General features: G+C 43.5%; 6 protein-coding genes across 6 annotated transcripts; 4 read left to right on the top strand and 2 right to left on the bottom strand.

The window, feature by feature from the left end:
- Positions 1-167: 167 nt before the first annotated feature.
- Positions 168-1,981, top strand: psrA (putative general stress response phosphoprotein phosphatase Psr1/2; the record flags this gene model as incomplete). Its single annotated transcript, XM_057223840.1, has 5 exons — positions 168-1,225; positions 1,278-1,335; positions 1,417-1,566; positions 1,618-1,716; positions 1,769-1,981. The coding sequence occupies 5 exons, from the start codon at positions 168-170 to the stop codon at positions 1,979-1,981; spliced, it is 1,578 nt and encodes a 525-aa protein (XP_057068980.1).
- A 1,170-nt stretch (positions 1,982-3,151) lies between these two features.
- N7516_011121 (putative protein phosphatase PP1 regulatory subunit Sds22) lies at positions 3,152-4,681 on the top strand (the record flags this gene model as incomplete). The annotated part of the gene is made up of 7 exons (XM_057223839.1): positions 3,152-3,287; positions 3,361-3,392; positions 3,463-3,534; positions 3,682-3,978; positions 4,044-4,118; positions 4,175-4,577; positions 4,665-4,681. 7 exons carry the CDS (start codon positions 3,152-3,154, stop codon positions 4,679-4,681), a joined length of 1,032 nt encoding a protein of 343 aa, XP_057068979.1.
- A 750-nt stretch (positions 4,682-5,431) lies between these two features.
- On the bottom strand, positions 5,432-6,705 carry N7516_011120 (uncharacterized protein; the record flags this gene model as incomplete). The annotated part of the gene is given in 4 exon segments (XM_057223838.1): positions 5,432-5,892; positions 5,904-6,098; positions 6,162-6,597; positions 6,613-6,705. 4 exon segments carry the CDS (start codon positions 6,703-6,705, stop codon positions 5,432-5,434), a joined length of 1,185 nt encoding a protein of 394 aa, XP_057068978.1.
- Positions 6,706-7,139: 434 nt separating this feature from the next.
- N7516_011119 (uncharacterized protein) lies at positions 7,140-8,810 on the top strand (the record flags this gene model as incomplete). Its single annotated transcript, XM_057223837.1, has 1 exon — positions 7,140-8,810. The coding sequence occupies one exon, from the start codon at positions 7,140-7,142 to the stop codon at positions 8,808-8,810; it is 1,671 nt and encodes a 556-aa protein (XP_057068977.1).
- A 547-nt stretch (positions 8,811-9,357) lies between these two features.
- N7516_011118 (type I polyketide synthase) lies at positions 9,358-17,255 on the bottom strand (the record flags this gene model as incomplete). Its single annotated transcript, XM_057223836.1, has 8 exons — positions 9,358-10,188; positions 10,249-10,569; positions 10,628-15,228; positions 15,287-16,347; positions 16,405-16,738; positions 16,800-16,857; positions 16,920-17,006; positions 17,061-17,255. 8 exons carry the CDS (start codon positions 17,253-17,255, stop codon positions 9,358-9,360), a joined length of 7,488 nt encoding a protein of 2,495 aa, XP_057068976.1.
- An 868-nt stretch (positions 17,256-18,123) lies between these two features.
- N7516_011117 (thiolase family protein) lies at positions 18,124-19,435 on the top strand (the record flags this gene model as incomplete). The annotated part of the gene is made up of 3 exons (XM_057223835.1): positions 18,124-18,174; positions 18,229-19,161; positions 19,220-19,435. The coding sequence occupies 3 exons, from the start codon at positions 18,124-18,126 to the stop codon at positions 19,433-19,435; spliced, it is 1,200 nt and encodes a 399-aa protein (XP_057068975.1).
- Between the last annotated feature and the right edge of the window lie 8,201 nt (positions 19,436-27,636).

The raw sequence follows: 27,636 nt of genomic DNA, 5'->3' as shown, positions 1-27,636 counted from the left end.
TGGGCCACCTGACACCGCAGCCACCATACGATGAGTGGAGAGAGCACTGCGCGAGATTCAGCTCCGGAATCCGCAAACAAAGCACCTATGAATACCCCCCGGCCTTCCGGGCTCGGCCAGTAAGTGAATGCGCTTGTGGATTTTGACCTGTTGTACCCAAGGGGAATATGATTGCTGACATCGTTCCTTCCATAGTTCCTGAGCCCGGGCAGGGTAGTGGTACCGATGCGACCGACATCCAGGATGCAACCTCTGTCGCACCTTCCGACCTGGCTTCGTCTTCCACTGGACCAGCGCAGAGTACACCGGTCGCTGCTGAAGGCACCACTGCACCGAAGAAACGCCATTTGTTGATTCCGATCCCATCACGACGATCCTCGAGAACAAACAAACAACAGGGGTCGGAGAAGTCTGAGGAGGTGGCGCAAGATGAGCCTTCTCGACGGAGTTCTAAAGTGAGCATCCTGCGGTCAAAACGGGATCACAGCCGGGCAAGCAGTCGCCGGTCCCGCCAGGTTCAGAACGGAGTGAATGTGGAGGAGAGTAAAGAGGCGGCGACCATGCCCGAGGACAGTCCCTCAAAGCCTCAACAGAAAAAAAGTCCGTCTAAATTCCTGGCTTTCTTAGGCTGTTGCTCCTCTTCCGAAGTTGATGCGGATGACACTGCTCTGCCTGCAAAGAAAACAACCATGCGGCCACCTGCTTCCAACAGGTTGCCTACTCCAGACAAGGCAGAGGCTCCTACTGGTGACTCAAGCACTGTAGAATCGGGGGAGCCATACTTAGATGAAAAGGCACACTCCACAGTCAGCGCGGATCAGCCTGGCGAAGAAGACCGCAATGTCAAGCCTGCCACGGCCAGCGTGCAAGCCGATGGTCCTTCTGCGGATGCAAAACCTGCGGATGGCAAACCTGTGGATGCCAAACAGCCAGAAGTCTCAGGCCAAAAAGATGAGATTAATGAGGTTGCCCCGCATGATCAAACGGGAATTGTGACGGGATCAGTACCTGAAGTGAACGCAGACGCAAACACTCAGGATTGGGAGGGGCAATCAACCTCGACCACCGAGGACCCTACTTCTGCATCAACGGCAACCATCCCGAAAGATTTTGGCACTGACGGCCAAGAAGAAGTCACGTCTCACCAAGAAATGAAGCATCCCGTCGTTATTCCTCCGCCACCACCACCGCTGCCACCTGCACCCCCCGGCTCCTCCTGCTCGAGGTTATGAGGACGCAGCGCATCCTTTGCTCCCTGCGCCGTTGCCCCACTTAAGTGGCCGAAAGTGCTTGGTTCTCGACCTCGATGAGACACTGGTTCACAGCAGCTTCAAGGTAAGTCTTCCTGGCTTTCAAAATGCGCCCAAAGCGTATAAGCATATTATTGGATCATCTCACTCACTATTGATTTAATAGGTTTTGGAGCGTGCCGACTTCACCATTCCAGTTGAGATCGAAGGTCAATATCACAACATCTATGTAATCAAACGTCCCGGTGTGGATGCATTCATGAAGCGTGTTGGTGAGCTTTACGAAGTGGTGGTATTCACTGCCTCAGTTTCAAAGGTCAGTTGATAGTTGATGGTTTTTAGTGACATAAACTGACTCGAGTTGTAGTATGGTGACCCTTTGCTCGACCAACTGGATATCCACAACGTGGTTCATCACCGTCTATTCCGAGAGAGTTGTTATAACCACCAGGGGAACTACGTCAAGGTGAGCTCGTTTGTCCTCTTTACTCATCGAGAAAAACCTAACCATTATCCAGGATCTTTCACAAGTCGGTCGAGACTTGAAGGAAACCATCATCATTGATAATTCCCCCACATCCTACATCTTCCACCCCGAGCACGCGATTCCCATCAGCAGCTGGTTCTCTGACGCTCATGACAATGAGTTGCTCGATCTCATCCCTGTTCTCGAGGATCTCGCAGGGGCCCAAGTCCAAGATGTCAGCATGGTCCTGGACGTCACCCTGTAGATGCCTCGATGGGATCCTTCTTACACCTGAGATATCCATTTTGAGCGAATTGTTTTCTTTTCTACGCGAGAAAAGCCCTTTCCTTTTGCGTTCCTCCAGCATTGCTGCCATTGATGGGCAGTCGCCCTATTTCCTACTACAGATTCGATTCCCCTTCTCGACGACCGAACATGGACCCAGATGGAACTGGTATCCTGCTGGGCCAAGGCCCCGTCCCCCTGCATTTGTTGTCGTTCTTGGATAGCACATTACCCCATCTTCGACCTTCTGCATTGCAATTTGACTTTGTATCTCACTACGCTCCGAGCGAGCCCATTCCCCATTATTTCTTTTTCTTTTTCTTCCCCTGTGCTTTACCAACACCCCCTCATGTCCTGATCTTCCCTTTTTTGTGTATTCTCTCCCTATCCCCCCACCCAACAAGTCCGCTTTTTATGCATTCTGCAGGCGTCCCTTGGTTATCATGCCCCCCCCGCTGTATCCCCCCTATGTTATTTCTTTTCTCATTTCTGCCTTGCTACATGGCCTTGCTGCCTTGATCTCAGCTCACCAATACACGAGCATGCATTTCATTATGTTCTCTCCTTTGCTGAGACCTCTGCCTGGCAGTGGTCTGCATCTCCTTCATAACGAGCAGTGTCTAATAATTTCCTTTATGCTGCCCAATTTGGAGATTCTTTCATGCAAATGTACATGATCAGTCACGGCTCTCGATGCTGTATATATAGCCCCCGGGACGACGGATCCAGAAAACAAAATGGAGCCAGTTGTATTAGAGTAGAAATGACTTTTAACCATTAATTGTTATTCGTCTACAATCTATATCTCAAGTAAAATAAATAAGTCAATCCATATGTCCCTAGATAAATAGGTTGAAGTGCTTCGGGGTCATTCCGCATTGAGGCCGCATTAAGACGATGATGTAGTCAACCAGTTGATCTCCTCAGCATTCCCGAAACCCAAGGTCTCAGTTCCTAACTCTCAGTGCAACCTCTTTATATCTTCTTTATTGCCGTTTTGTTCTTTCGAACCCATCTCTGTGGATTTCCTTTTTGTTCTAAAATCCCCGATTGGCGATCGTCTCCCGATAAAAACGCCAAAAGCTCCCCGCAATCGCGATTCCCACCGCCCACCTCCGAACATCCCACATCTCTCACGCTGGCTGAAATCATGAAGAACAAGGAGGGCTGGGACGGCAAAATGAGAATGGAGCCAAAGGCCGTCATTACAAACCCGGAGGCGTTGGAGGATTCAGATTACTCGGATCCGGATGCACCCACGGTCGAGGAGATTGAGGCTGATGAAGGTACGGTCGCTGGATGATTGATTGCTCAAGGCTGGGCGGTTCCTGGCGAATCGATATACTAACGGCTGTTCAGATCTATTGGCAGACGAAGATGTTAATGCAGAGGTAGGCAGCCCTGGACTCTTCGCTGCTCGACGCGCGCGCGACGTGATTGCTAATCCTTCTTCTGCTGTAGGATATCGACCTCGTGCACTGCCGGATATCGTCGATTTCTGCTCTTAAATTGGAACGCTTCCCTAAACTTCAGGTACATACCCTCAACGACCCTGGAATCCGCATGTGTCTGGTAATGGAGAGGGGCATATGGTACCACTTTTTCCTCAAAAGCACAAAAGCGCAACGGCGCGGCATTTCTTTCGGTCCACTCAGGTGGCTAACGCGCTGGGATATACAGAGACTATGTATGCGCCAAAATCAAATATCACGCATCAACTTCCCTCCAAATGTCGCCGCCAGTCTGACCGAACTCGATCTCTACGATAACCTCATCTCCCACATCAAGGGCTTGGAGGAGTTCCATAACTTGACCAGCTTGGATCTGAGCTTCAACAAGATCAAACATATCAAGAATATCTCGCATTTGAAGAAGTTGACCGAGATTTTCTTTGTGCAGAACAAAATCTCCCGGATCGAGGGTTTGGAGGAATTGACCGGAATCAAGAACTTGGAGTTGGGCGCGAATAAGATTCGGGTTCGTACTATATGATACCCGCATACAAAGTGAACAATGGAAAAGCTGACACAGGGTCTGTTCAGGACATCGAAAACTTGGAGACACTGACCGCGTTGGAAGAACTCTGGCTTGGGAAAAACAAGATCGTCGAAATGAAGGTCGGCGATTGTCACCCAACATACCCGAACAAGTAAAGAAGCTGACGCCATCACAGAACTTGGATAGCCTATCGAACCTCCGCATCATCTCCATCCAATCCAACCGCCTCACCAAAATCACGGGTCTCTCCGCGCTCCCAAAGCTCGAAGAGCTCTACCTCTCTCACAATGCAGTAACCGACCTCTCAGGACTGGAATCTAACGAGACACTGCGCGTGCTCGATTTCTCCAACAACCAGGTCTCTCATCTTGAACATCTTTCTTCACTAAAGAACCTCGAGGAACTGTGGGGGTCGAATAATCAGCTTGCTAGCTTTGAGGAAGTTGAGCGCGAGCTCAAGGATAAGGAGAAGCTCGAGACTGTTTACTTCGAGGGTAACCCGTTGCAATTGAATGGGCCAGCGGTTTATCGGAATAAGGTGCGCTTGGCGTTGCCGAATATTAAACAGATTGATGCTAGTAAGTCTCTCGTTTCCCTCTCTGTCTCTCTCTTGTAGTACACATATTGTTTCGGATATAGTGCTAATGTGATACTCCACTCTACAGCTTTTGTCCGAGTTTGAGGGAATGAGGGCAATGCCTTAATGTCTTTTTTATACTCTGTCTACTTGACTAATGGCTCTGGCGTCTTGCGTTCTATGGTCAAGTGTAGGCGGATTGATTTATTTACACATAGAATATGAGGACCTATGGAATTGATGTCGAAAGGACTGCTTCTGAAGCTGGCCATGGCCAGCTTTTTGATTCGCAACCTGTTGACCCTGGAACCACAACATATCTAGAATCAAAGTCATATAAGTAGGGCTCTTCCACCCATATAGATTTATCTGCACCTCAGTATGGGATATACATCTGTAAGAGAGAGACAAAGAAGATACTGAATAGGTGGTGATAGCACTAAAGCTAGAATCTCCTATATTGACTGAATGCAGCCCGAATTGAAATCTCACTCTGGGATTCAACATATCTATGGGTTATATACTCCGTAAGGAAATGGGTGATAAAGGCACCACACTGCATCTGTGCCGCTAATCCCGATTCCGTAGGAGTCTAGGGTTTTTAGGGTGTAAGAATGGGCGTAGGCAAGAAGTAATGTATGCAGGTGAATAGGTAGGTAGGTAGATATGAGAGCTTACACGTGCGAAGAGAACCAGGGGTAGTGTAACCCTACCCGATGAATATGATTGATGTCAATTACAAGAAGGGACACTAATGCATATACAAAGAGAAAGCACAAAGAGAAAGCACAAAGAGAAAGCACAAAGAGAAAGCACAAAGAGAAAGCACAAAGAGAAAGCATAAAGAACTTGGTATCAACAACCATGATTTTCCATGATAGCTCTAAAAGAAGGATCTCGCAGAAGCTGAGTTGCGGTCAGACGCTTCGCCGGGTTGTAAGTGAATACACGAGACATAATGGAAAGCACATGGCTTCGCTCCATTGGGTCGGCGTCGGGACGAAAATTTGCAATTCTTGACTCAAGAGTCCATGTGGGATCGGGAGTTTGGTTTTGGTCATACCAGTCATCACGGCCTCCAGGGTGAGTATATAGACCCTTCCACTCCTCGGGCAGAGGACCTAAAGACATCACGAAACCACCAATAATTCCACCATTGAAAACAGGAGAAAAAGGCAAGTGGCCAAGGTAAAGTTCCGAAAAGGGGATCATGTAACTCCATATGTCGCAGGCAGGACTGGGGTCCTTTCTATGCAGGCGGTCCGGGGAGCAATATTGCAATGGTGGATAGCCACGTGGAGTCACGGGGTGACTTTCTTCGCCAGACCAAAGTCACCGAGATGGAATTTCTTTGTGTGTAAGCTTGGGGGGATTTTAACAGGTCCAACGAGCTCTCCTTGCTTCCAGAGATTGTCCACTGGTATCATTTGCTTCAATGGCCGACCCAGTGCCTCGTATTTAGCACTCCTAGGCAGATGGTCGAGGGGTTCTATTCCCCACATACAATTTCTCTCATTCAAATCTGTTGAATAAACGTTAGCATATAGGCGAATAGAGGAAAGAATAGGATACTAGTGTTACTCACCACGGTGGACAATTCCAGCCTCGTGTAAATTCTCCAACGCCTCTAGCAATTGCCGAGCTGCGGACATGCGAGTAGTCATAGACATTTTTATCACGTCCGGACCGTAAAGACATGGGCCTATCAAGGGAAATACTTGAACCGTATGGTGACATCCATCTCCCGGAAGTAGAAAGGTTTCCAGATACGTCACAAAATGAGAGGCATCACGTATATTCCGAACGATTTCGTCCTGTAGGCGGATTTCCTTTTCACCTGATTCTCCAACGAACATAATCTTAAGGGCAACGTCTCTGTTATTTTGGCGGTCATGGGCCATCCAGACAGTCGAGAAACCGCCGGATCCAAGCTTATGCTCTACCAGGTATCTCTCATTGATCAGGTCTCCGAGGCGGATGGGATAGAAGACATCTAGGGTGTTATTTCTATCATATTTGTCCTAGGGCTCGACAACCTCTTCTAGGTCCATTTCCTCGTCTTCATTGCGCACAAAGTCGCCGAAGTCTTCTTTACCATCTTGGTTGCAGTATTGAGTTGTTGCTGTCATTTCGCATACCTGACATGCCACTATCCTTTGTAAGTGATTTCTTCAGTCTCCCTGTTTATTTCAATGGACATTGACCTTTGACTTTAGCGCTGATCTCCCTGCCCCTCGTGATCCGTCTGCCTCTCACACCTCCGAGAATCGTTTCTAGCCGCCCAGTTCTATCCACTTTTGCATCCCCGCCCGTCTGGGCGTAGAAGTTCTTCGTGACGTGATATGAGATGATCTAGATCGTTCGGAAACCTATGATCCGATTGATCTAGTTTCAAACCCCTCGCCGAGCGATGATTTTTGGCATGGTGGTCGAGCCATAAGCGCCGATGTGATGCTGTGATATAGTATGCAGGTGCCAGGTCGTTTCAGCTCGATCACGATTGGACAAGGACTTCAAACTTCCACCCATCAGAAAAATACCTTGAACTCACCGATCTCTCATCATGGGCAAAACCAAAGTCCGACTAGAAGATCTCCCGTTGGAAAAAAGACTCAGAGTCACTCTGTACAATATAGATGACTGCAATGCCGCAACTCGCGGCCAAAAGATTCCTGGTGCTCTCGGATTAAAAGTCCAACGCTTCGCTGTTATCCGTGGCATTCGACACCACGATGGTTTCGCCCACGAGCTACGCGGCGTCGCACCGGAGTTCACTCGTGCACTCAATGCGCGTGCAATTATGAGCGGAGTGATCCCAGAGATCAATGACTCCTCTGAGATACCCTATTGCATCTGGTATCCGGAACCTCCATCCCAGGAGACCCTTCGCAATTTGGTAAAGCGTTATACCAACATGATTTATCACGCTGCTCGCTCCTGTGCCGTGGCGGGATATTTTGATCTTTACTCGGAGCTTCAGGTTCTTCCCGAGGTTCATGTTGCTGCCGAGGCTCGCGACGCTAGCCTAGCAAGAAAGAACAAAGGCAGCGAGGCAATATACGAGCAAATAATGTCGAATCATTTGAAATTTGAAATAATGAATGATTATGATCGATCTGTCAATCTTGAAAACCCTCGTCCGGCACATCTGAATGGAGACACGGCGGTTTTTTCCGATCTCACTGCACGGATGCTTCATGCAGGAGTGGATAACAGCAGCAAACATTCCGTCAGTCTTGTTGATTACATCGAGTGGGATTCGAAAGAGTACAATACGTATAACCACTTCAACATCACTGAGGATATGGGAATCGACGATCATAGTTGCGGTGCGCCTGAGCCTTTGGCCAGCTTTTGGCCACTTCTGTATTCGCCTCTGCCGTCAGACCTTCCACCAGTTAATAAAGACAACCTGATTCTATCGGCTGCATATAGAGGCGACGTGGATCGATATGTACGCCTACGACGCCCACAGATGATCGAACAAGAATTCCACGCTATCATTTTGGGGATATACCACCACCCCCTTTGGGCGCGATGGTGGAGCACACAGGTGCCAGAGGTCCCCGATAAAAGTGAGCACGTATCCCTAAGACGCGCAATCAATGCTCGACGCATCATCAGCGACGATATTACTTGTATCACACCAAGTACCCCGGAATCGCTGGTACCACGCAGAATCTGGTGGCCTAGTGTTGCTTCTCCAGTGACCTACGTGCGTCTCGCGCAGAAAAGGCCTGATATGCTCGAGTCTTGTCTACGAGCATGTATTGTCGCTGATTACGAAGATGCGTGGGATGAAATTCTGACTGGGTCATCCGACGGCCCGATTGATTCCAAAGTCACTCGACTTTCCGAAGTCGTCAGATCGCAGATATATGCCGAGGCTAAAGATTCTTCCAATCCGCATTACCTCGACGACATAAATTTGCTTGGAACTGCCAGGGTGCAGAAGCTTGAAGCCGATATGTACTACTTGGATGACATGCGTACTGCGAGATGGATGTATTCCCCGCGCTCGACTGCCCAGAGAGTTGTAATCAAAAACAAGCCCTTCGCGTTAACAACGGGGGAGAGGGGATCGGATGGAATTCCAAGAGAACCGAGTAATCTGGGATTCACAACTTTTGGCATGGATGCAATTGGCTTGGATAGTAACACATGGGAGCAGGAAAGTTTCATTGATGTCGAAGATATGCACAACATCCTTGATGCCAGACACGTTTCAACATAGCATCTATAGCCGACTTCAAATCGCAGTTTAGTTCCATCCACATTGGTTGGGTCATAGTTGGTTCGAAGTGCTAGGCTGATTATCAAGTGACTTTCAGCAGTACGGGTCATATCAATCCGCTTTCGAGCAAGAAAAACGTCACTAAATAGAGGCCGACTGGTGTCAGGATGTGCTCCAATCGCCCTATCACGCTTGTAAATCTGTAAATCGTACTGGACTATTCAACATACTTTAAAACTCTTTTAAAGAGATTAGACACATCGTAGATATCGTGGGCGACTTAAAAAAATAATCTCATCGGCCTTATTGGTAGGGACGTAGTCCTTTAAAATTTAAGCATCTGCTCTTTTCGACAATCACACTCGATTTACTCTTTGTCAGGGTCTAGTCCCCATCATTCAACATGGTTCTGCTTTCTTTAATGATTACACTCAATTGGCACTATCAATCTTTCAAACATATAGGAACGCATCGAGCACGGGGAGTAAGTCGTGGACCCTTCCATTTCTACAAAAGCCATAAACATAAATGCACTTATAAAATAGCCTTAGGCCGCCTTGGCTACCCGATACCGTTGTGTGATGGTGTCGGACAAGTCCACAAAGGAAGCACTGCCCATAAGCTCTGGCAGACTCAGACTCGCTTTCATTTCACGCACAATCCAATTGCGGATCTCACCGGCCACCAAAGAGTCAACCCCATAGGTGCTAGGGGGCTTCGAGGGTACAATATCATCTGGGTGCAAGGACAAGACCGAGATAAACTTGCCCACAACGGCTTCGTAAATTATGGATTGATCATCCTCAAGAGACTGGCTCTTAGACAACAACTGGCCTAGGGGGATAATCGGCTTTTCATCGATGTTGTCGGTGCCCTGCTCTGCCGTAAGACGGGGGTGCCGGCAATGAACGAATCGACTATCCGAAAACCAGAAAGGAACATGCGAGGAGGGCGGGAGCAAGCAGGTATAGCATTCGGCATCCCAACTGGGATCATATTGTCCACTGATCACCGTATCCAGAATGTCATTGATGTCCATATCGGTGAGACCCTCTTCACCCCAGTTTTTGTCAATCACTTGCTGTCGACTGCTCTGCTCGGCAATGTATCCAACTTTGGTCACTGGGCCTAAGTCGACGGAGACAGCAGGAAGGCCTTGAGAATTTCGCATTCGTGCCAGTGAGCCCAAGTAGGTTGTGGCGGCACCGTAGGCAGAATGGCTTGGGGGCCCAATGGTACCAGTAATGGATGAGATGATGATGAAGAACCTAAGACTCCGGGGATCACTGAAATACTGATGTAGATTCCATGCACCCTGAACCTTGGGGCTGACCACTGCGCAATAATCGTCATAGGGCATGTTCTCAAATAACATGGTCTAGAGGACGGGGGTCAGTATATGGCGAGTCTTATGGGAGGAAAATTCATATTTACTCACTTTCAGCACCATGGCGCTGTGGATGACACCTCGGATAGGCGGAAGAATCTTTGCACTCTCCTGGATAACATTTTCCAGGCTAGCGGAATCTGCAACGTCACCTTGGAACACCGCCAGTCGTACACCTTTCAGTTGCATCTCCGACTCTAGCTCGCGCACTCTTTGCGATTGTAACCCACTGCGAGTCATAATGATGATGTTCTTGGCACCTCTGCGGCTCATCCACCGAACGATACTTCGTCCAATGCCACCACCACCACCCACGACAAGGTAGGACTCATCGGGTGTGAACAAGGGCATACTTGCCTCATCAATGGCCACCTGTTGTAGTAAATCAGTATTTGGTTATTTACACCTCACAAGGGAAAGAGCCTCTTACCGATACTGGTCCTGGCAATGAGAGGTCGACGACTAGCTTCCCGATGGAATTGCCCTCGCTGAGATGCCTGAAAGCATCCTCCATCGCCCCAATGTGGTAGCACTTGGGCGACATCGCCGACTTTATCACCCCAGTAGCGTACCAATCAATCCCTCGGATCAAAATATCTTGCAACAGATGAGGTTTGTCCTTCATCAAGGCCTCCAGGTTTATCGAAAAGAAGGAGGCACCTCTGTTAAACGGTCTCATCGAAAGACGGTTGTCATTCAAGATATCCGTGAGGGCAAGATTCACAAATCTCCCATAGGGGCCTAGGCACTTCCACGACACATCTAGTGCTTCATTGGACCGAGTGTTCACAACAACATCATAGCCCCTCCCTGCCGTCCGGTCCATCAGATCTTCGTACGATGAGACCTGATCCCCACAGAAGATGTGGTCGAACGGAATCTGGAAATAGTCTGCGATTGCTTCCTTCTTCTCGGCAGAACCGACCGTCGCATAGACCTCGGCACCAAGATACTGAGCAATTCTCACGGCCATCTGACCGACACCTCCTGCAGCCTGGTGAATGAGAATTGTCTCGCCTCGCTCGAGGTGACCAACCGTTACTACAGAGTAGTAGGCTGTGACAAATGCCATAGGAATGGCGGCTGCAGTTGTGTATGTCATTGAATCGGGAATTTTGACTACCTGGACCGAGGGGCAGCGCACAATGGATGCATATGTACCTCGTGTTAAAGCACACACACGATCGCCAACAGCCAGGTCATTGACACCGAGACCGATAGCTGTGATCACGCCGCTGCATTCGTAGCCAAGGTCCCCGATAACCTTGCCATTGCTGATTAAGGCGTCTTGGAAGCTGATCCCACTTGCCTTGACTTCGATTTCAACATCCAGGTCATTGATGGCCGGTCGTGATAGTCCATTATTGACAAAGGTGAGACTTTTCGACGTCCCCGGTGCTTGTACCTGCATCTTAAGTAAATGTCCACTGTCCCAACCGGGTTGAGACCTCGGTGCAAATTGCTCCCGTGTGTCAGTGATTAACTGGTTCATTCCAGTATCCGGCTTGAATCGTGGAATCTGAATGATTCCGTTTCTTTCAGAGAGTTCGGGCTCTGCTAGAGGTGAGTCTGGTTTGATAAACGACTGTGAAAAGACGCGGAGAATCACGGAAGCTGCTTCGGCACTTGAGAGCCGGTTGGTAATATCTAGATCCAGTACAACCAGCTTCTGGTTGTGGTTTTCTTCCCGAATACTTCGGGTGAGCCCTAACGTCATGCTCGCCTTGGGATCTACAGAGTCCTGGTTGGCCCCTGCTACCACCCACAGATTTCTGTCCGCCTCGCAGATGCGCTGGAGGCCCCGATATTGAAGTGCGGTAATACTGTGCATAAGAGGAGAGTTAAAGTCCTCCAAAACAATGTAAGTCTTTGAAGTATTTGGTTCAGTGGCAATGGCGTCGAGTGCCACAACACGTGCGGTGATTTGTAGGGATTCAGCGAGGCTGCTCGTGAGCGCTTCTGCAAGACCCTCTGAAGGACCGCCCGTGACAATAGTGAGATCTTCGCTTGGGCTCCACTGGTCGGGCGCCGTGGCCGAGCTCACAATCAAACTACATTCTTGCTCAAGAGTGCCGGGGTAATCGTGAAGCTCTGCCTGAATACCAGAGAAACCTGTCGATCGTAAAACACTGTCCCAAGTGACAGACGAAAGGGTCGGCCCATTTTGACGGAACTCTTCTTCTCCAAGCCACCAGCCGGGTAGTGTCGCAAAGGGGAATGATGCTATGCTGGGGCTCGTTATCTCCAGCAAAAGTAGCTTACCGCCCGGTTTGAGAAGGGACCGGACGTTGGTCATTGTTGTCGACATATTGACCGTCGCGTGTAAGACATTGGCCGCAATGATCAGGTCGTAGGTCCCTTCTGTGTAGCCCTGACCCTCCGGCGAGGCTTCGATGTTCAAAACTTGGAAATCCAACACCTGCTTCCATGCCTGGAGCTTGATCTTGGATTTTTCAAAGAACCCAGCACTGACATCAGTGAAAACATAGGAATCAAAGAGGGTTTGAGCAGTGGCACCTGGTTCACCGAGAGCTTGTAGAATGGGAAGCGTCGTCCCTCCTGTTCCAGCCCCAATCTCCAAGATCCGCAAGTTGGGATTCTGGTGAGCCAAGGAAGCAACGATCGATGCCGCGGCTGGATATAGACGGTTTTTCAGGGGCTCCAAGTCCTCATAATAGCTCGTGAGTAAATCATCTTCCAGCATGAGGCTGAGAGGCTCCACTTCTTCGCGAATGATCCGGGCGATGTTTTCGCCCATCCGGCAAAGGAACTTTCCAACCGATCCAACCTGGTTTGCCTTTTGTATAAGCTCCTGGGCCTGTTGGTTATCCATATTATTGTGCCATTGTTCTTGGACCTTTTCTTTCATCCAGCGGTACATGTTTACTTGTCGTGACCCATCATAATCCCCGAGCTGCACCAGTGCCTCGTGCATGTAGTACAATGAAACGTCGTTAAGAATTCTGATACGCGACTGCTCATCAGCCGCGCCTTCATTCGAGACCTGGAAAGTACGGCGTAATTCATCGGCCGATAGAATGTCCACCCAGGGCTGCCATTCGATCTTGTGGCAGAAATTGGTCATGGCAGAGGAGACTTCCGGCAAAGGCCGCCCTCGACATTGAAGGCCTTTGATCGAGATTGAACCTCCATCCTCCTGTTGCGTAGACAGGGAGAATACGGGAACATCCAGAGAAGGATTCGAAATTGTCCCGCTGATAGCCAAATCCTTGTCCGCTGCCAGGAGAGTTAGAGGTCGAACCGTAATTTCTTCGATATAGCGGGGCATGTAGAGTCTGTCCAGTCCCCCAAACTTAGAGCGTGCAAGGACTAATATTGTCTGCATCAAGATATCGACTGTGGCTGGATGCAGCACGTACGCGCTCTCGCACATAGAGGGCATGGCCTTTGCGGTGTCGGGAATCCTCAGCTTTGCGATGGCCTCGGAGCCAGTAGCTTTCATATCATGCAGGCCCTGGAAGGAGGAACCATACTCAATACCCGAGTTCTTGACAGCTGTATAGAAATTGGTGTGATCTAGTGCTAGTCCGGGAAAGCCGTCTGGGGAAATATGGTCACTTTTGCCCCCAACCTGAGGCCTGTCTAGAACGCAGATATTTCCTCTGCAACGTTCTTCGAACTCTGAATCTCCGGAACATGAGAATATGGCGAACTCGTACCACTTTGTTGATTGGGTTTGAGGTCCAATGGTATAGGGGCGAAGTGACAGGGTCATATCGTACTCAGTCATCTCAGAGAGCATCAACGGATACTTGACCAGCACCTCTCGAAGAATGTATGATGCACCATGGGCCTTCCCCTGGAACAGGTTATATTGAGATGCGGCCTCAATAGCCATGGAAATGTATCCGGCCATGGGGAAGACTACTTCCGACTGCACACGATGATCGCGAAGCCACGGTAGGTCATCCAGGCGAATGATGTTCCTCCATCGGGGCTCCAGAGCATTGAAGTCCGTAGCAAAGCAGCCAAGTAAATCATTATAGGGCATCTTGTTTGCCCGGTAAAACTTGTTGATTCGTGGTTCTTGCCAATATTCTTCCTGGTGTTTCCACGGATAAGATGGAAGATCGCCCAACACAGCGAACTGTTTGGATAGGTTCAAGGTGTTGCCAAAATTGGTCTTCTCCAAGTCAATGGGGAATCCCTTCTGCAATAGCGAGGCTGCTAGTTCGTGCATAGTATGGACCCCGTTTGTGCCCCTGACCAGTGTTGGGAAGTATGAAATGTCTTTGTTCTTTGCAATACCTTTTATCACCTGTGAAACAGGCCCTTTGAGGGCTGCATGGGGACCAACTTCCACCAAGATGTCAATTCCACGTTTCTCCCCGCCAATTGTCATATTATAGCGACACATAGCCGATAGGGAGTCCGAAAAGAGGACTTGACCAGTCATATTGCTGGTCCAGTAACGATTGTCTAGCTTTGGCTCTTGAAGCAGGCCACCGTCGGTCGAGGAGAAAAACTTGACTGGACTCTCAACACAGTCGATGTCACCAAGAGCTGCGAAGTAGCTTTCGGCAACGACACTCATGTGACTTGAGTGGTAGGCGATATCAACCTTCAATGTTCGATTGAAAATATTCTGCGCGTCACATAGGGCGTGAAGCTCCTCAATTGCGCTGCGGTCACCAGACACCGTAAAGCTGGAGGCACTATTCTTGCACGCGATGGCCGCCGAGCCGGAGGTCAGGGAGCTCAGTAGGGTTTGTAACACGGCCTCGCTACACCCGACGGCAATCATGGATCCCTTTAGATCTGGGAAATTTTCTTTAATCTCCACTGTCGCCATTCCACGATGATATGCCACCTTGATACAGGTGGCGGCAGACAAAAGGCCAGCTGCATAACCAGCGGCAATTTCACCGCTAGAATGGCCGACCACGGCGGTAATATCCAGTCGCCATGAGCGCAGCAAGTCTACCAGAGCAATTTGGATGGCGCAGCAGGCGACTTGGCTGATCTGCGGCACACCCAGCTGAGACTCTTCGGGACCATTGAGCAATTCATCTATACCTAGTTAGTGTATCACTTATGATAACTATTGTATGACAATCAATGTTCTTACCTTGCAGCTTCCAGGTCGCCCCGAGCTCCAAAAGTGTTGCTTGCGACTTTTGTAAGGAATTTGCAAATACTGGATAACAACCAAGTTCTTGGCCCATCTGTGGCCAGTGGGCACCCTGTCCGGTGAAGACTAGGCCAACCAATGGTCGCTTGGTTGAACGCGTTGGAATAGTAGACTCTGCACGTAGCTTCTCGACAAGCTGACTATGGCTGCTTGCGGTGACGACAGCCTTCCAAGGAAACAGTGACCTTCGCGTCGAGAGGGTGAGAGCGAGGTCTTCCATGATAGTTTGATTGAAGAATAGTGGATGCTTTCGCACATAGGCCGACAGCTGGCTCAGCTGCATTCGGCATGAGTATTCGGAGTTAGCCGAGAGGGCAAAAATATACGACCCGCTCGACGGCTTCTGGCTAGGTCTTGGTGGTGCTTGCTCAAAGATACCATGCGAGTTAGAGCCACCAATACCAAAGTTATTGACTGATGCCCTGCGGACTCCAGACTTCGGCCAAGGCTTTATCCCACTGAGCACCTGGAGGTTGTTCTCCTCCAGATGTAGTTTGGGATTTGAATTGGTAAAGTTGGTGTTGGGCAACAGCATTCCCTTCTCAAGCATCATTGCGGTCTTGATAACAGATACCAGGCCGCTGACCCCTTCTAAATGGCCGAAGTTGGACTTCGCAGACCCTATAAAGGTTGGCTCCAAACCAGTGCCCTGTTTTCCGAATATATTGGCAATGGCCCCCACCTCGATTGGATCACCGATAGCAGTACCGGTCCCATGTGCCTCCACATACCGAGTCTGGGATGGGTCAAGGCCGCAAGAGGCATACACAGACCGAATCAAGCTCTCTTGGGCCTCGCCACTTGGCACAGTGATTCCAGCATTTGTCCGGCCATCTTGGTTGATACCCGTGTTCTTGATGACAGTGTAGATATGATCACCTGCTTCGAGAGCTGCGCTGAGGGGTTTAAGTACCAAGGACGCAGCCCCCTCTCCCCGGCCAAATCCCCCCGTCGCCCGATCGTCAAACGCGTAACACTTTCCTTCAGGAGAAAGCAACCTGGTCGTCACAGTTAGCGTAAGCTAGACGTGAGGAGTAGTAGTAGATGGAACTTACTGGGATAAAGAATATAGAATGGTGCTCTGAGGATAGATGTTCAGATGTGCAGCGGCCACGATGGCACAAGGAGAATCTCCTGAGCGAAGACTTTGACAGGCCAAGTGGATGGCAGTCAAAGCTGAGGAGCATGCGGTGTCCACGGTAATACTAGGGCCGTGGAAATCAAAGAAATGGGAGAGTCGATTTGCAATCATGCAGGGGTCACAGCCGGTCATCGCAAAGGTGGGTGCAGTCTCGGGATCCCGGGTGATACCATGCAAGTAGTCCGAAAAAGAGTTTGCTGCGAACACCGCGACGTCCTTACCGGCCATTTCCTCCATAGGAAAGCCGCCTGTTGGGGACTTGGTCAGAAGGTTGGGACTCAATCACAGGGGGTTGATCTTATCACCTACCATTCTCCAACGCTTCGTAGGTGACCTCGAGGAGAAATCGTTGCTGCGGATCCATAGCCTAAGAAACAGCCATCGATCAGTTCATCAAACCAACAAAATGAGGATCACGGTCACTCCAACCTTGGCTTCGTTGGCCGTAATGCGAAAGAACGGAGCATCGAAATGGGCAAGGTTGTGGTTCAAGTAATGCCCTCCTTCATTGTTGATCTAATCAAGACTGGTCAACTCCACGATCCTTGATTGGGAATAGTGACAAATTACCTTTCCCTTTCGGTCTGCGTTCTTGTTCCAAAAGGCTGCATTGTCAAAACGGCCTTCGGGGTTCTCGGTCCAAGCACTCTTTCCATGAGCACAGAAGCTCCAGAACTCCCCCAAAGTAGAGATGTCAGGAGGGAGTCGGCAGGCCATTCCGACGATGGCGATAGGCTCCACGCTAGGGTCATTGGTTGTTTCCATTGTTGATAAATACTATGTAGCAAAGTTTCTCAAGCTCGATTACATGCTCCTACCTAAGTGGCACCTGGATGTCACAATATATATTTACAGTTTCCAATGCACTTGTCTCCTACCATTATCACCCTTCCGCAATAACCGAATTGTACGTAAATCCAAAGACAGCAAACCCTACTAGACTGCTGCTGAAGGAAGGGTGAACGACCCACATACGCCAAACATATGAAGTTAACCCCGTCATTGCATACCTGTTGAGCGAGGGCTATACGGGATGTGATTAGACGTCTGATCCCAATGGAGAACAATGCATATGCCTATTCCCGCAGGTGATCAAGCTGGGTGGGTGGATTTTGTTTCTTGTCTAGGTTTCCTCAAATCAAGAATATACACATGCAGTGCCTATCATGTCTATCTATCCAGATCAAGGAAATAAAATATATCGTTGGACTAAAATCTGACAGGCAGCTGCTCGCTACGAACTTTCCCTCAGAAATACCCGTTGTGTCAGATCCCGTGCCCTGGATATATATCTCCGAAGGTTGTCTTTGGCACGGTGAAAAGGCTGATCTACGAATACTACTACTGGATCGAGATTTGTCTGCATAAGATTGTTGTGGCACACTTCATAGTATAATATCTAGATACTACTACTCCACTCACATTTTCCTGGATGAGATAATCTTTGTATGACATGTAGGATCTACAGATAGTAGTACTGCATTGATATTTGCCAACATGAGGCCAAACATGAGACCAGCGGGACCATGCGCATTCAGAAATCTCGATATGGAGCGACACCCGAGCTAAGATGGGGCATAAAAGGGGTGTGGGCACACGTGGATTATCATCCTCCCGCTATGACAATAAAATCATGATGAACCCAGTATACATTGTTGGGGCGGCGAGGACCCCCACTGCACGCGTGAGTCCAGACAGTCAAACCCCCCAAGTTTCGAGTGATGACTGATTGATGTAGATTAATACCCAGCTAGACCATGTGTCGGGCACCACCCTCGGAGCCATCGCAATTCGTGAAGCCCTCCGTCGCTCACAAGTACCGCTGGATTTATTTTCGGATGTTTACATGGGCCAAGTGCTTCAAGCTGGCGCTGGCCAGGCCCCCGCCAAGCAGGCTGCGATGCAGGCCGGTTTGGCGCCAGATATTGAAGCTACCACAATAAACAAAGTATGCGCATCTGGGCTCAAGGCCATCACATTTGCTGCTCAGAATATCCAACTAGGGCACGCCGTTGCTCAGGTGGCCGGGGGGATGGAGAGCATGTCAAATGTCCCCGGGTATTTAAAGAAAGGAGATGACTCAAATTCCGAAGAGAATCTGGTGATTGATGGCCTCCAGCTTGATGGGTTGATTAACTCCTCAGATGGCCGGTCTATGGGCGCCTGCGCTGAGGGTGTCGCTGAGCAGATGGGTATATCCCGTGAAGACCAGGATGACTATGCCCTCGTTGCTTATAATCGGGCATCCCAAGCACAGCAGAGCAATGTCTTCCAAGAAGAGATCATACCCGTGTCAGTAGATGCAGACGCAGCGAAGATATTTGACACCGACAGTCTCCCCCATGAAAGTCTCTTCAACCGACTTCGGGCTTTGAAACCAGTGTTCGGCCCCGATGGCACAGTAACCGCAGGCAACGCTTGTCCACTAAGCGATGGTGCTTCAGCGGTGGTTCTGGTGGACGCCCAGATCGCCGGGCAGTTTTGTCGAGAGAATCGGGTGCTAGCGAAAATAATAGCTTACGCCGATGCCTCCGTTGCCCCACATGAGTTTGCTCTGGCTCCAACCAAGGCGATTCAGCTTGTCCTTGAGGGAGCCCAAATGTGTGTTGAACAGATCTTGTTATGGGAAATCAACGAAGCTTTTGCGATCGTAGTGATAACTTCACAACTGGTGTGTGGATCAATAACCATCGTTGAGATTAGTTCACTTTACTTACTATATTGATTAGTTGCTCGGCTTGAACCCCGATACGGTTAATGTCAATGGGGGAGCTATCGCATTCGGACACCCCTTGGGCAGCTCAGGTAGTCGAATTCTAGTCAGTCTCTCACACCAGTTGGCTCACGGTCAGTATGGTGTTGCCGTTGTCTGCAATGGGGGTGGGGGTGCAACAGCTGTCCTTATCCAACGAGTCGAAGGCAAAGATCTGGATGTCTCAGCATGAAAGTCGATAGGAAATTTTGCACTTAGGGATTTTGTTTTCGTTTGTGGTCAGATAATCCAGGCATCAATTGTGACAGCAGCTGTTTGCTATGTAGTTAGTTAGTAGATTATTGTCAGATGGAATGCAGGCTATGCAGGAATGAATGTTAACCTCAAAGGATTAGAATTGTAGACTCTGGAGAGAAAGAAAAGAAGAGAAGAAAAACTAGCTACTGTCTACCATTATCCTAAGTTCTGTGGGTCAGGATCACCTACGGCCCCATATAGCCGTCACGTGACTCTAACACCCCCTTTAGGACGAAGACTGTCACTATATCTCTTTGTCTCTACTAATAAAAACTCTCTATTTTATTTTCTTATTTTCCACTATTTCCTATATATTATAAACCTATATCTACCCGTAAACTTTAGTATATAGATCAATTAAGACCTAGTATCCGGATGAACTTTATATATACTTCTTTATTAAGCGCTTTTATAAACCCGTTAGCGACGTTACTCTTCGTCTCGACGCGCTATAAATCGATCTTCTTCTAGAAAATAGCGTCCTTAACGAAAAACTACTTTATATTAAGCTAACGTATATTATTCTTATACGATTTCTTACTTATTAGCAACTAAGTATTAATATTATCTATTAAAATAATAATTAGATTACCTACCTTAGGAAGATTAAGTACCTTAGTAATCTTTAAAATCTACTAAGTATCCCTAGTAGATCGATCTAGAGTATACTATTCTATAGCTATCGACGATAGAGTTATAATACTCTATTTCTTCGAGTACTAAATAATAGGTATATTACTAAAAAACTAAATAGTACCCTCTATTAATTTTAAATTATACTAATTACTATACGAAGTATCGGTATATATAAAGAACGAGGTATCGTCTACCTCTCCTAGCGTTATACTAAGATATATTATATCTTTAAGATATCTATAGATAGTACGGACTACCTATAAATTATTAATAGTCGAAGAAGTAGAACGATATTATAACTTTATAATACTAAATTTAATATTAGGCCTAGTTTTAACTACTAGTTAGTTAAGTCTACCGACTAAAGATTTAAATAAAGTATATCCTTTTTAATCTAGAAGAGCGTCGGGATCCTTATTACTATTATCCTATTTATAGTTTAGAGAAAGTAGAATCGAAATTAGAGAATATATCTATATCTCTACTAAGCGAAGTACTTCTAGATAATATATCTACTATATTATCCGAATTATTCTCTTATTATAATTCTAAATAATAATATTACTAAGAAAATAGGATAGTTCTTTTATATCCTTAATCTCGAATTAACCCTTTACCTACTAAAAAATTATCTTAACCTCTCTATTAGTCGGAGCCGTACTAATAAAATTATTAATATAAATAAGAAGAAACTATATTAAACTATTATATATTTTAATATAGATATATAGATTATTATTAAGAGTATAAAACCTAATCTTAACTAGTCTTCTATTAAGTTCTTTATTCTATAGAGCTACTAAATTATAAAGGCTAAATAATACCTACTATAATTAATAAACCTAACCTTTACTTCCGATATTAGGTTCGGAGTATTTAAAACCTATTAGTTAAATAATATAGACTATCTCCTAATCTTTATAAGAAGTATTAAGATACGTAGCTACTATATTAAACTAATACTATTTATAATCTCTTTACGTAATAAATATAAAGATAATCTTTATAAGAATATTTTAAATAACCGGAGTATAGAAAATTAAATCCTCTTTCTTCTACTAATAATTACTATAAATTACCTAGCGCGCTTTAAAACTATAAATAAGATTATCTTTAGTTATTTTAAGATTAAAAATCTATTAACTCGGTAGAGGTACTACCCCCGGCGGCTTATAAATAATATTAAAAGTCCTTTTCGTATAAATATCGTTAAACTAATCTTTTATCGCTACTTACTAGCGGTCTAAAAATCGAGAATTTATCGCCTTATTATAAGACTAGGGAATAATAATATCCTTAATATATAAAGGCTTACCGTTATAAATAAAAGGAGTACTCTATTTCGTAATAACTCTCGACTTTATAAATCTCCCCCTACCTTAATTATTATTATTACCTAATCCTTTATTAGTATTATTATTACCCTATAAAACGTCCGGCTTTATAATAACTCGCTTCGGTTATTTCGTCTATTTTAGTTTCGTTTTCGGAATCGATATAGTCTCAGTAAGTTCTATAGGAAAACTATATCGTTCTAGCGATCGTCTCGTCCGGCTCGATTATTAGGGAATAAAGTATTCTAGCGGAATAGAAGCTATCTTAGTAATAGAACTATCGGTAATTATTTTAACTAAGACCTCCTAAAGTAATTCGACCTCGGAAACCGTCTCTATATATAGTTTAAAAATAGATTTAGAAATCTAATAAGAACTAGGCTAAACTACTACCTACTCTTCCTCTAAAATAATAAGATTATAAACCTCCTATATAGAAATCTCTTATAGAGAAATCTCCTATAGAAAAATCTCCTATAGAAAAATCTCCTACGGAGTATCCTCCCGGAATACTCTAGATAAATATTAAGGAGAAGTAGGAATAGCCTATTATATAAGAACTTCTATATTACGAGTAGCTCGCTATATATATTATCCTTAATAAATAAAACTATTATATTTATTATCTTTACTATCTTTACCGTTATCCTTCTCGATCGACTAGTAAATAACTAGAGACTCTAGAATAGCCTCTAAAACCGGAGATACTACTACTTATTTTCTAGGCTACGGTAGGACTAGCGGAAGTAATAGTCTACTATCTATATAATTAACTATATAACGTTAAATTATCTTATAAACCTATAGTTAAAGAACTAGATATCGATATATTAATTAAGGAACTAACTAATAAATTAGCTACTAAATAACCTATCTCTTTAGCGGTAGAAGGTAAGCTAGTTTAACTTACTTCCGGAAATTCGGTTATTAAAGTAGAGATTAATCTTCGATCTCTTATATTCTAATTAACGGCTTTAGTATAGGTAGTATAGTCTATACTCTTCCTAGTATATCTAGACCTACGGAAGCTTACTTCTATTAAATTATAGGTCTTAAAATCTAAATTACTACTTCTAGTTATCTATTAGTAATAGAAACTTATAGAACTAGCTTTAGTCTAATTATAACCTCTAGACCTTCGTAAGGTTATTTACCTTTCTTAATTATAAAATCTAGAATATACGGACTATCTTCTTTATAAAGTACCTTAGTATTATTATCTAAATTAAGATCTTTAAATACCGGCTTTCTAGCTAAAATACCCTTTTTTAGATTATTATCCGATCGAGAAGAGTTAAGATTAAGTTTATTAGGAAAAGTAATATCTTATAAATAAACAATCTTCTTCGAAGTAGGATTCTATATCTTAAAAATATAACTATTCTTATCTTTATAACTAACTAAATATCTTTTAAATATATAAGTAGCTAATTTCTCTAATTAAATATATATCTCCTTTAGAATATAAATAAATATAATAATATCCTATATACAAAGATATTTTAAATTAATCCTTATCTTACTAAAACTAAGGCCCTCCTACTAGGAGATAATCGGTATTTTCGAAGTCTTCGGATTAATTAAACGATTATAAATATAAATTATAGTATCTACTTAGTAAGGCTAAAGCTATTTAGAAAGCTTAGCGTTTATATTTATTATACGTTAAATCTAATTAATATAACTACTTATACGCTCTATAATACTATTCGATTTAGATATATAGATAGGCGTAATTTTAAAAACTATATCTTTTTCCTCCGTCTATATTTAAAACTTATAGAACTTAGTTTCTCTATTAATCCGCTAAAAAGCTAAGTATCGTCTATAAAGAATCTTTTATCTCTTATAAAAAGTAATTATATAAGATATAATCTCCTCTTTAGTTTAAAAGTATAGTTTTTTAATATATCGAGTATAGTTATCGATAATTAGTATCTAATAATACTTACTATAAGATCTAGATAGATTTATAATTTATATATCTATATAAAACTTTATACCTAGCTTTTTTATATATTGTTATATATCCTAAGAAATCTACTTCTTAGTTTTACTAAATTAATAAGTTTTATAGTTAAAGTTATAAAGTTTAACTTAGTCTCCTTCCTCTAGAAGAATAGTATTAGAAAGAGAAGCTTTAATATATAGTCTTTCTATATAACTAAGTCGACGATAAATTTTATAAATTAAAATAGACTTATTAATTCGATTAAACTCTTTATTTAAATCCGAGTCTAAATTAGAAGAATTTAGTTTATAGAAGTAAGTTATTTAAATAGAAGATTATTATATCTTCTCTAGAATTACTCCTTAATAGAGTAGGCTATTAATCTAAAGTAAACTATTAAACTATTTTACTAATCTAACTTCTTATTCTTATAAACTAATTTCGAAATAATTAGATTATAATAGATACTATAATCTACTTTAAGAATATTAGATAAAAGTAGACGATCGGTAGTTACCGTATTATAGTAGGTATTAATAAGAATTATCTTAATCTTACCTTCCGAATTCTTAATTTAAATTAGCGCCTTACTATAACTAATTACTAATTAGACCTTACTATTAGTATTTATATAGCTATATAGCTTCTTACTAGGCTTATAAATTAAGTATTTATAGAAGTCTTTATAATATTTAGTAATTATTTTAGAAGTACTATTATTAATTATCTAGTTATCCTCCGAAGAACGAGCTATATTAGTATAAGTAATACTAGCCTTATCTTTCTCTTTATATATAATTATATAGTACTAAGTATTACTACGCGGCTTCTATCCCTCTATAAGTAGATCCTCTATTAGATAAAAATATATCTTAGTAGGATATCTAGTATATCTATAGTAAGTATATTCTAAACTATTTATATATTATAACTATTAATTACGCTATTATTCCGCTTATTTATTAATCGACTTATCCTTAGACGGTATATTCTTTATACCTTAATATTATTCCTTCTAATTATTTTAATTATCTTTATTATTATTATCCGATCTAGGATTATATAAACTACCTCTATAACCTCTACTACTATAGCCTCGACCTCTTATTCTACCTCCGCGTTAATTATTATTATTATTATTCTATATAACGTTAATAGAAGCTTCCGGGTCGAACGAAGACGAAGTAAGAATATCGCGTATTTTAATCGTTAATATCTTATATATATCGCTAAAAACCTCCTTTATAATAGAATCTAGTATCTTATCTTTTAAAGTCTTATAGATAAACGTAACTAATTTAAGTTTACCTTCTAATTATCGAAGTATTATAAATAATACTCCGAATAGATAAGGTTCGACTTTATATATACTAAGCTAGTTATATTAGGTCTAGTAGGTATTAATATAGTCCTTAGTAGAACTAAAGTATAATCTCTTTATCTCGTCGAATCTAATTACCTTACGTCTTATATTATTAATAATACTAATACTATAAATAATAGACTCGACTTTACGTAGTATATAATCAGCGTAAATCGGGAAATTATTTATATATCCTTTAAGAGTTATAATAATCTTCTAATCTAGAAGACCTTCGATCTATCTGTGACGATTTGCAGGGTTTTCTGCCAGTTGACTCCGCCTGCAGAGTTTTCTGCTGACTGACTCCGCCTTTGGACGAGTCAGTTGGTTCTGCCGTATGTTTCCGCCTTATAGAGATTTCTACTGATTGTTTCCGCCTTTGACCTAGGACCTACCCCACAATATCTTTTAGTCCTATTGATAGATTCTTTTCTTCTCTTTTCTTTTTCCTCCTTATACTTAATGTTCTAGTTAAATGCACTCTTTTTGTTAAAGAACTAGCTAGTAATATAATATTAAGTACTATTTTAATTTTTAATAAGTAGAAGACTATATAGATCCCTATTATAGTAGATCTCGGTTAAAGCTTACCTACTCTCCGTTCTTTAGTATTATATAGCTAAGACCGATCCTCCGAACTAAACTAAATCCTATCTAACTAGTTATAATAGTCGAGACCCGCCGGAACCTAATAAATTATAGTAAGTAGCCGCTCGCTACTATACTAGAAGAAGAAGAGATCGACTAGATAGTCGATATATCCGAACCCTAAATCTTATATACTAAAATACCGAGACTAATTAATACTAGTAAGACAAATAATAATAATAATACTAGAGAGGGATTATCCTCTATACGCGAATAACTTTAGAAGACTCCTTTAAAGAAGAGATTCTAGGAACTTACTCGCTAGTACCGACGACTAGAGTAAGAGAATTAGGATTTAAGAGAGGAGGTTATAATACTCCTTAGTAAGATTAACGATCTAATAACTAAGCGTAATAAAGCAATTGCTTATCGTAATATTACGACCTATAAATAGGGAGACTTAGCGTTCCGTCTCCTTACTACTTAGAATCCTAATATAGCTAATACTAGCGTACCGATTATAGAGGCTAACGTTACCCGAAAGACGACTAAGATACCTAATATACTAATACTTAATAATAGGAAAGAAGTAAGATTCGAAATATAGGAGATAGTGATCCGATAGAAACTTAAAGCTAATATAGACTATTACCCTCTCCCTATCTATCGGAGACTCTATATATTGTTACAAGCCAGGTCTTTTCAATTGGATGAAAGAGTGCATTCAACTAGAAAAGCAAAGATGGGGAGAAAAGAAGAAGAAGTACAGAGAGAAATCCAGAGGGGTTTAAATAGCTGGATCTCTACAAACAAAGAAACAAAGAAAACAATCCTCTTTCCCAAATAGGCTTAGTAGGTATGCCCGATTAGGTATAGTAGCACTCTATCAAACAAAGGAAGATAAGAACAAAGAAAGCAAGCAAATAAAGAAAGATAAGAACGATCTTGATATATAATAAGTATATGATAATTATCGATCGTGATATAACCCCGACGAAAGAACCAATCTAGTCTCTAGATTTGCAAATACTAGCGATAGCGGTATCGTAATCAAGGATATCGCTAGATTCGAGAACTATTAGATCCATCCGATTATTATTATAGTTGTAGTTATTCGAAGAGCTAGTATACGTACTCGAATTTGAATACGTATTAGCGGAAGAAGTATAGCCGGCGAGCTACTAGATAACGCTAATAAACTCGGTATAGGTACGTAGAAGGTTAAGCTGCTAGGAAAGACGGCTTCGAAGTAAAGTTTAAAGACCTTTTCGGAAAGTAGAGATCTTAGTAATATCGGGCTAATTCTATCCTTTTGCTTTATAAAGGACGCGCTCGAACTTAGCGATATAAGTAGCGAGTGATTCTTCGGGAGACTACTTAATCGAAAGGAGGCGGTCCTCTACTTCTTAAACCTTATTTAGATTATCGTAGACGCGGCGAAATAAGTCGAGAATTATATAGTAATCGTAAATACCGGAGTCGCGAGCGGACGAAAGCTAAGGAAGAACGGTCGCCTAAATTTAGCTTATAAGATTAAGAAATATATAATAAAACTAAGCTATAGAATCTCCTATAGCGGGTCCGTTAATTACTAGCTTAGTACGAATTATAGCATCCTATATATTATACTTAAATACTTAACTAGTAAACTTCTCTAGATTAGGAAGTAATAATTTTAAACGTTTCGACGAAGAAAGGGGGTTAGAAGCGGCGGAAGCTTACTAGAGAGCTTACTAAAGAACCTAAATTTTACCTCTAAGATTATCGATTATAGAAGAGAATTCGGCGCGGAGCTCTACGCGAAGCTATTAAAAGGCTTATTAATCTATTTTAACGAAGATTAGGGAAGGAAGCGAGGTAAAGAAAGAAAAATTGTACTAGTTACTTATACCTAAGAAATAGAGAAGGAAGAAAAATTTAGGGGTAGAGTCGAAATTAAAGAAGGGAAATAGATAGCCTCTCGCTATAGCTTACTATCTAAACCTAGAGCAGCCTAGTCTCTCTACGAACGTACCGAAGTTACGTTACTAAGCTATCTAAAGAGAAGAGTTGCTTCGAGCTAAGAAGATTCTCGTAATAAGTCTTCTATATAGCTGTACGAAAGCGATACTAGTTCTTATCATAGGACTTCGTAGAGAGGATCTTTGCTTTTATATTATAAGCCAGGTCTTTTCAATTGGATGAAAGAGTGTATTTAACTAGAAAAGCAAAGATAGGGAGAAAAGAAGAAGAAGTGTAGAGAGAAATCCAGAGGGGTTTAAATA

Source organism: Penicillium verrucosum (assembly GCF_028828655.1).
Source record: "Penicillium verrucosum strain IBT 35672 chromosome Unknown utg000005l_segment0_segment0, whole genome shotgun sequence".
NCBI lineage: Eukaryota > Fungi > Ascomycota > Eurotiomycetes > Eurotiales > Aspergillaceae > Penicillium > Penicillium verrucosum.
Note: the sequence above shows the minus strand (reverse complement) of the source record. Positions and strands in the feature narration are given on the sequence as shown.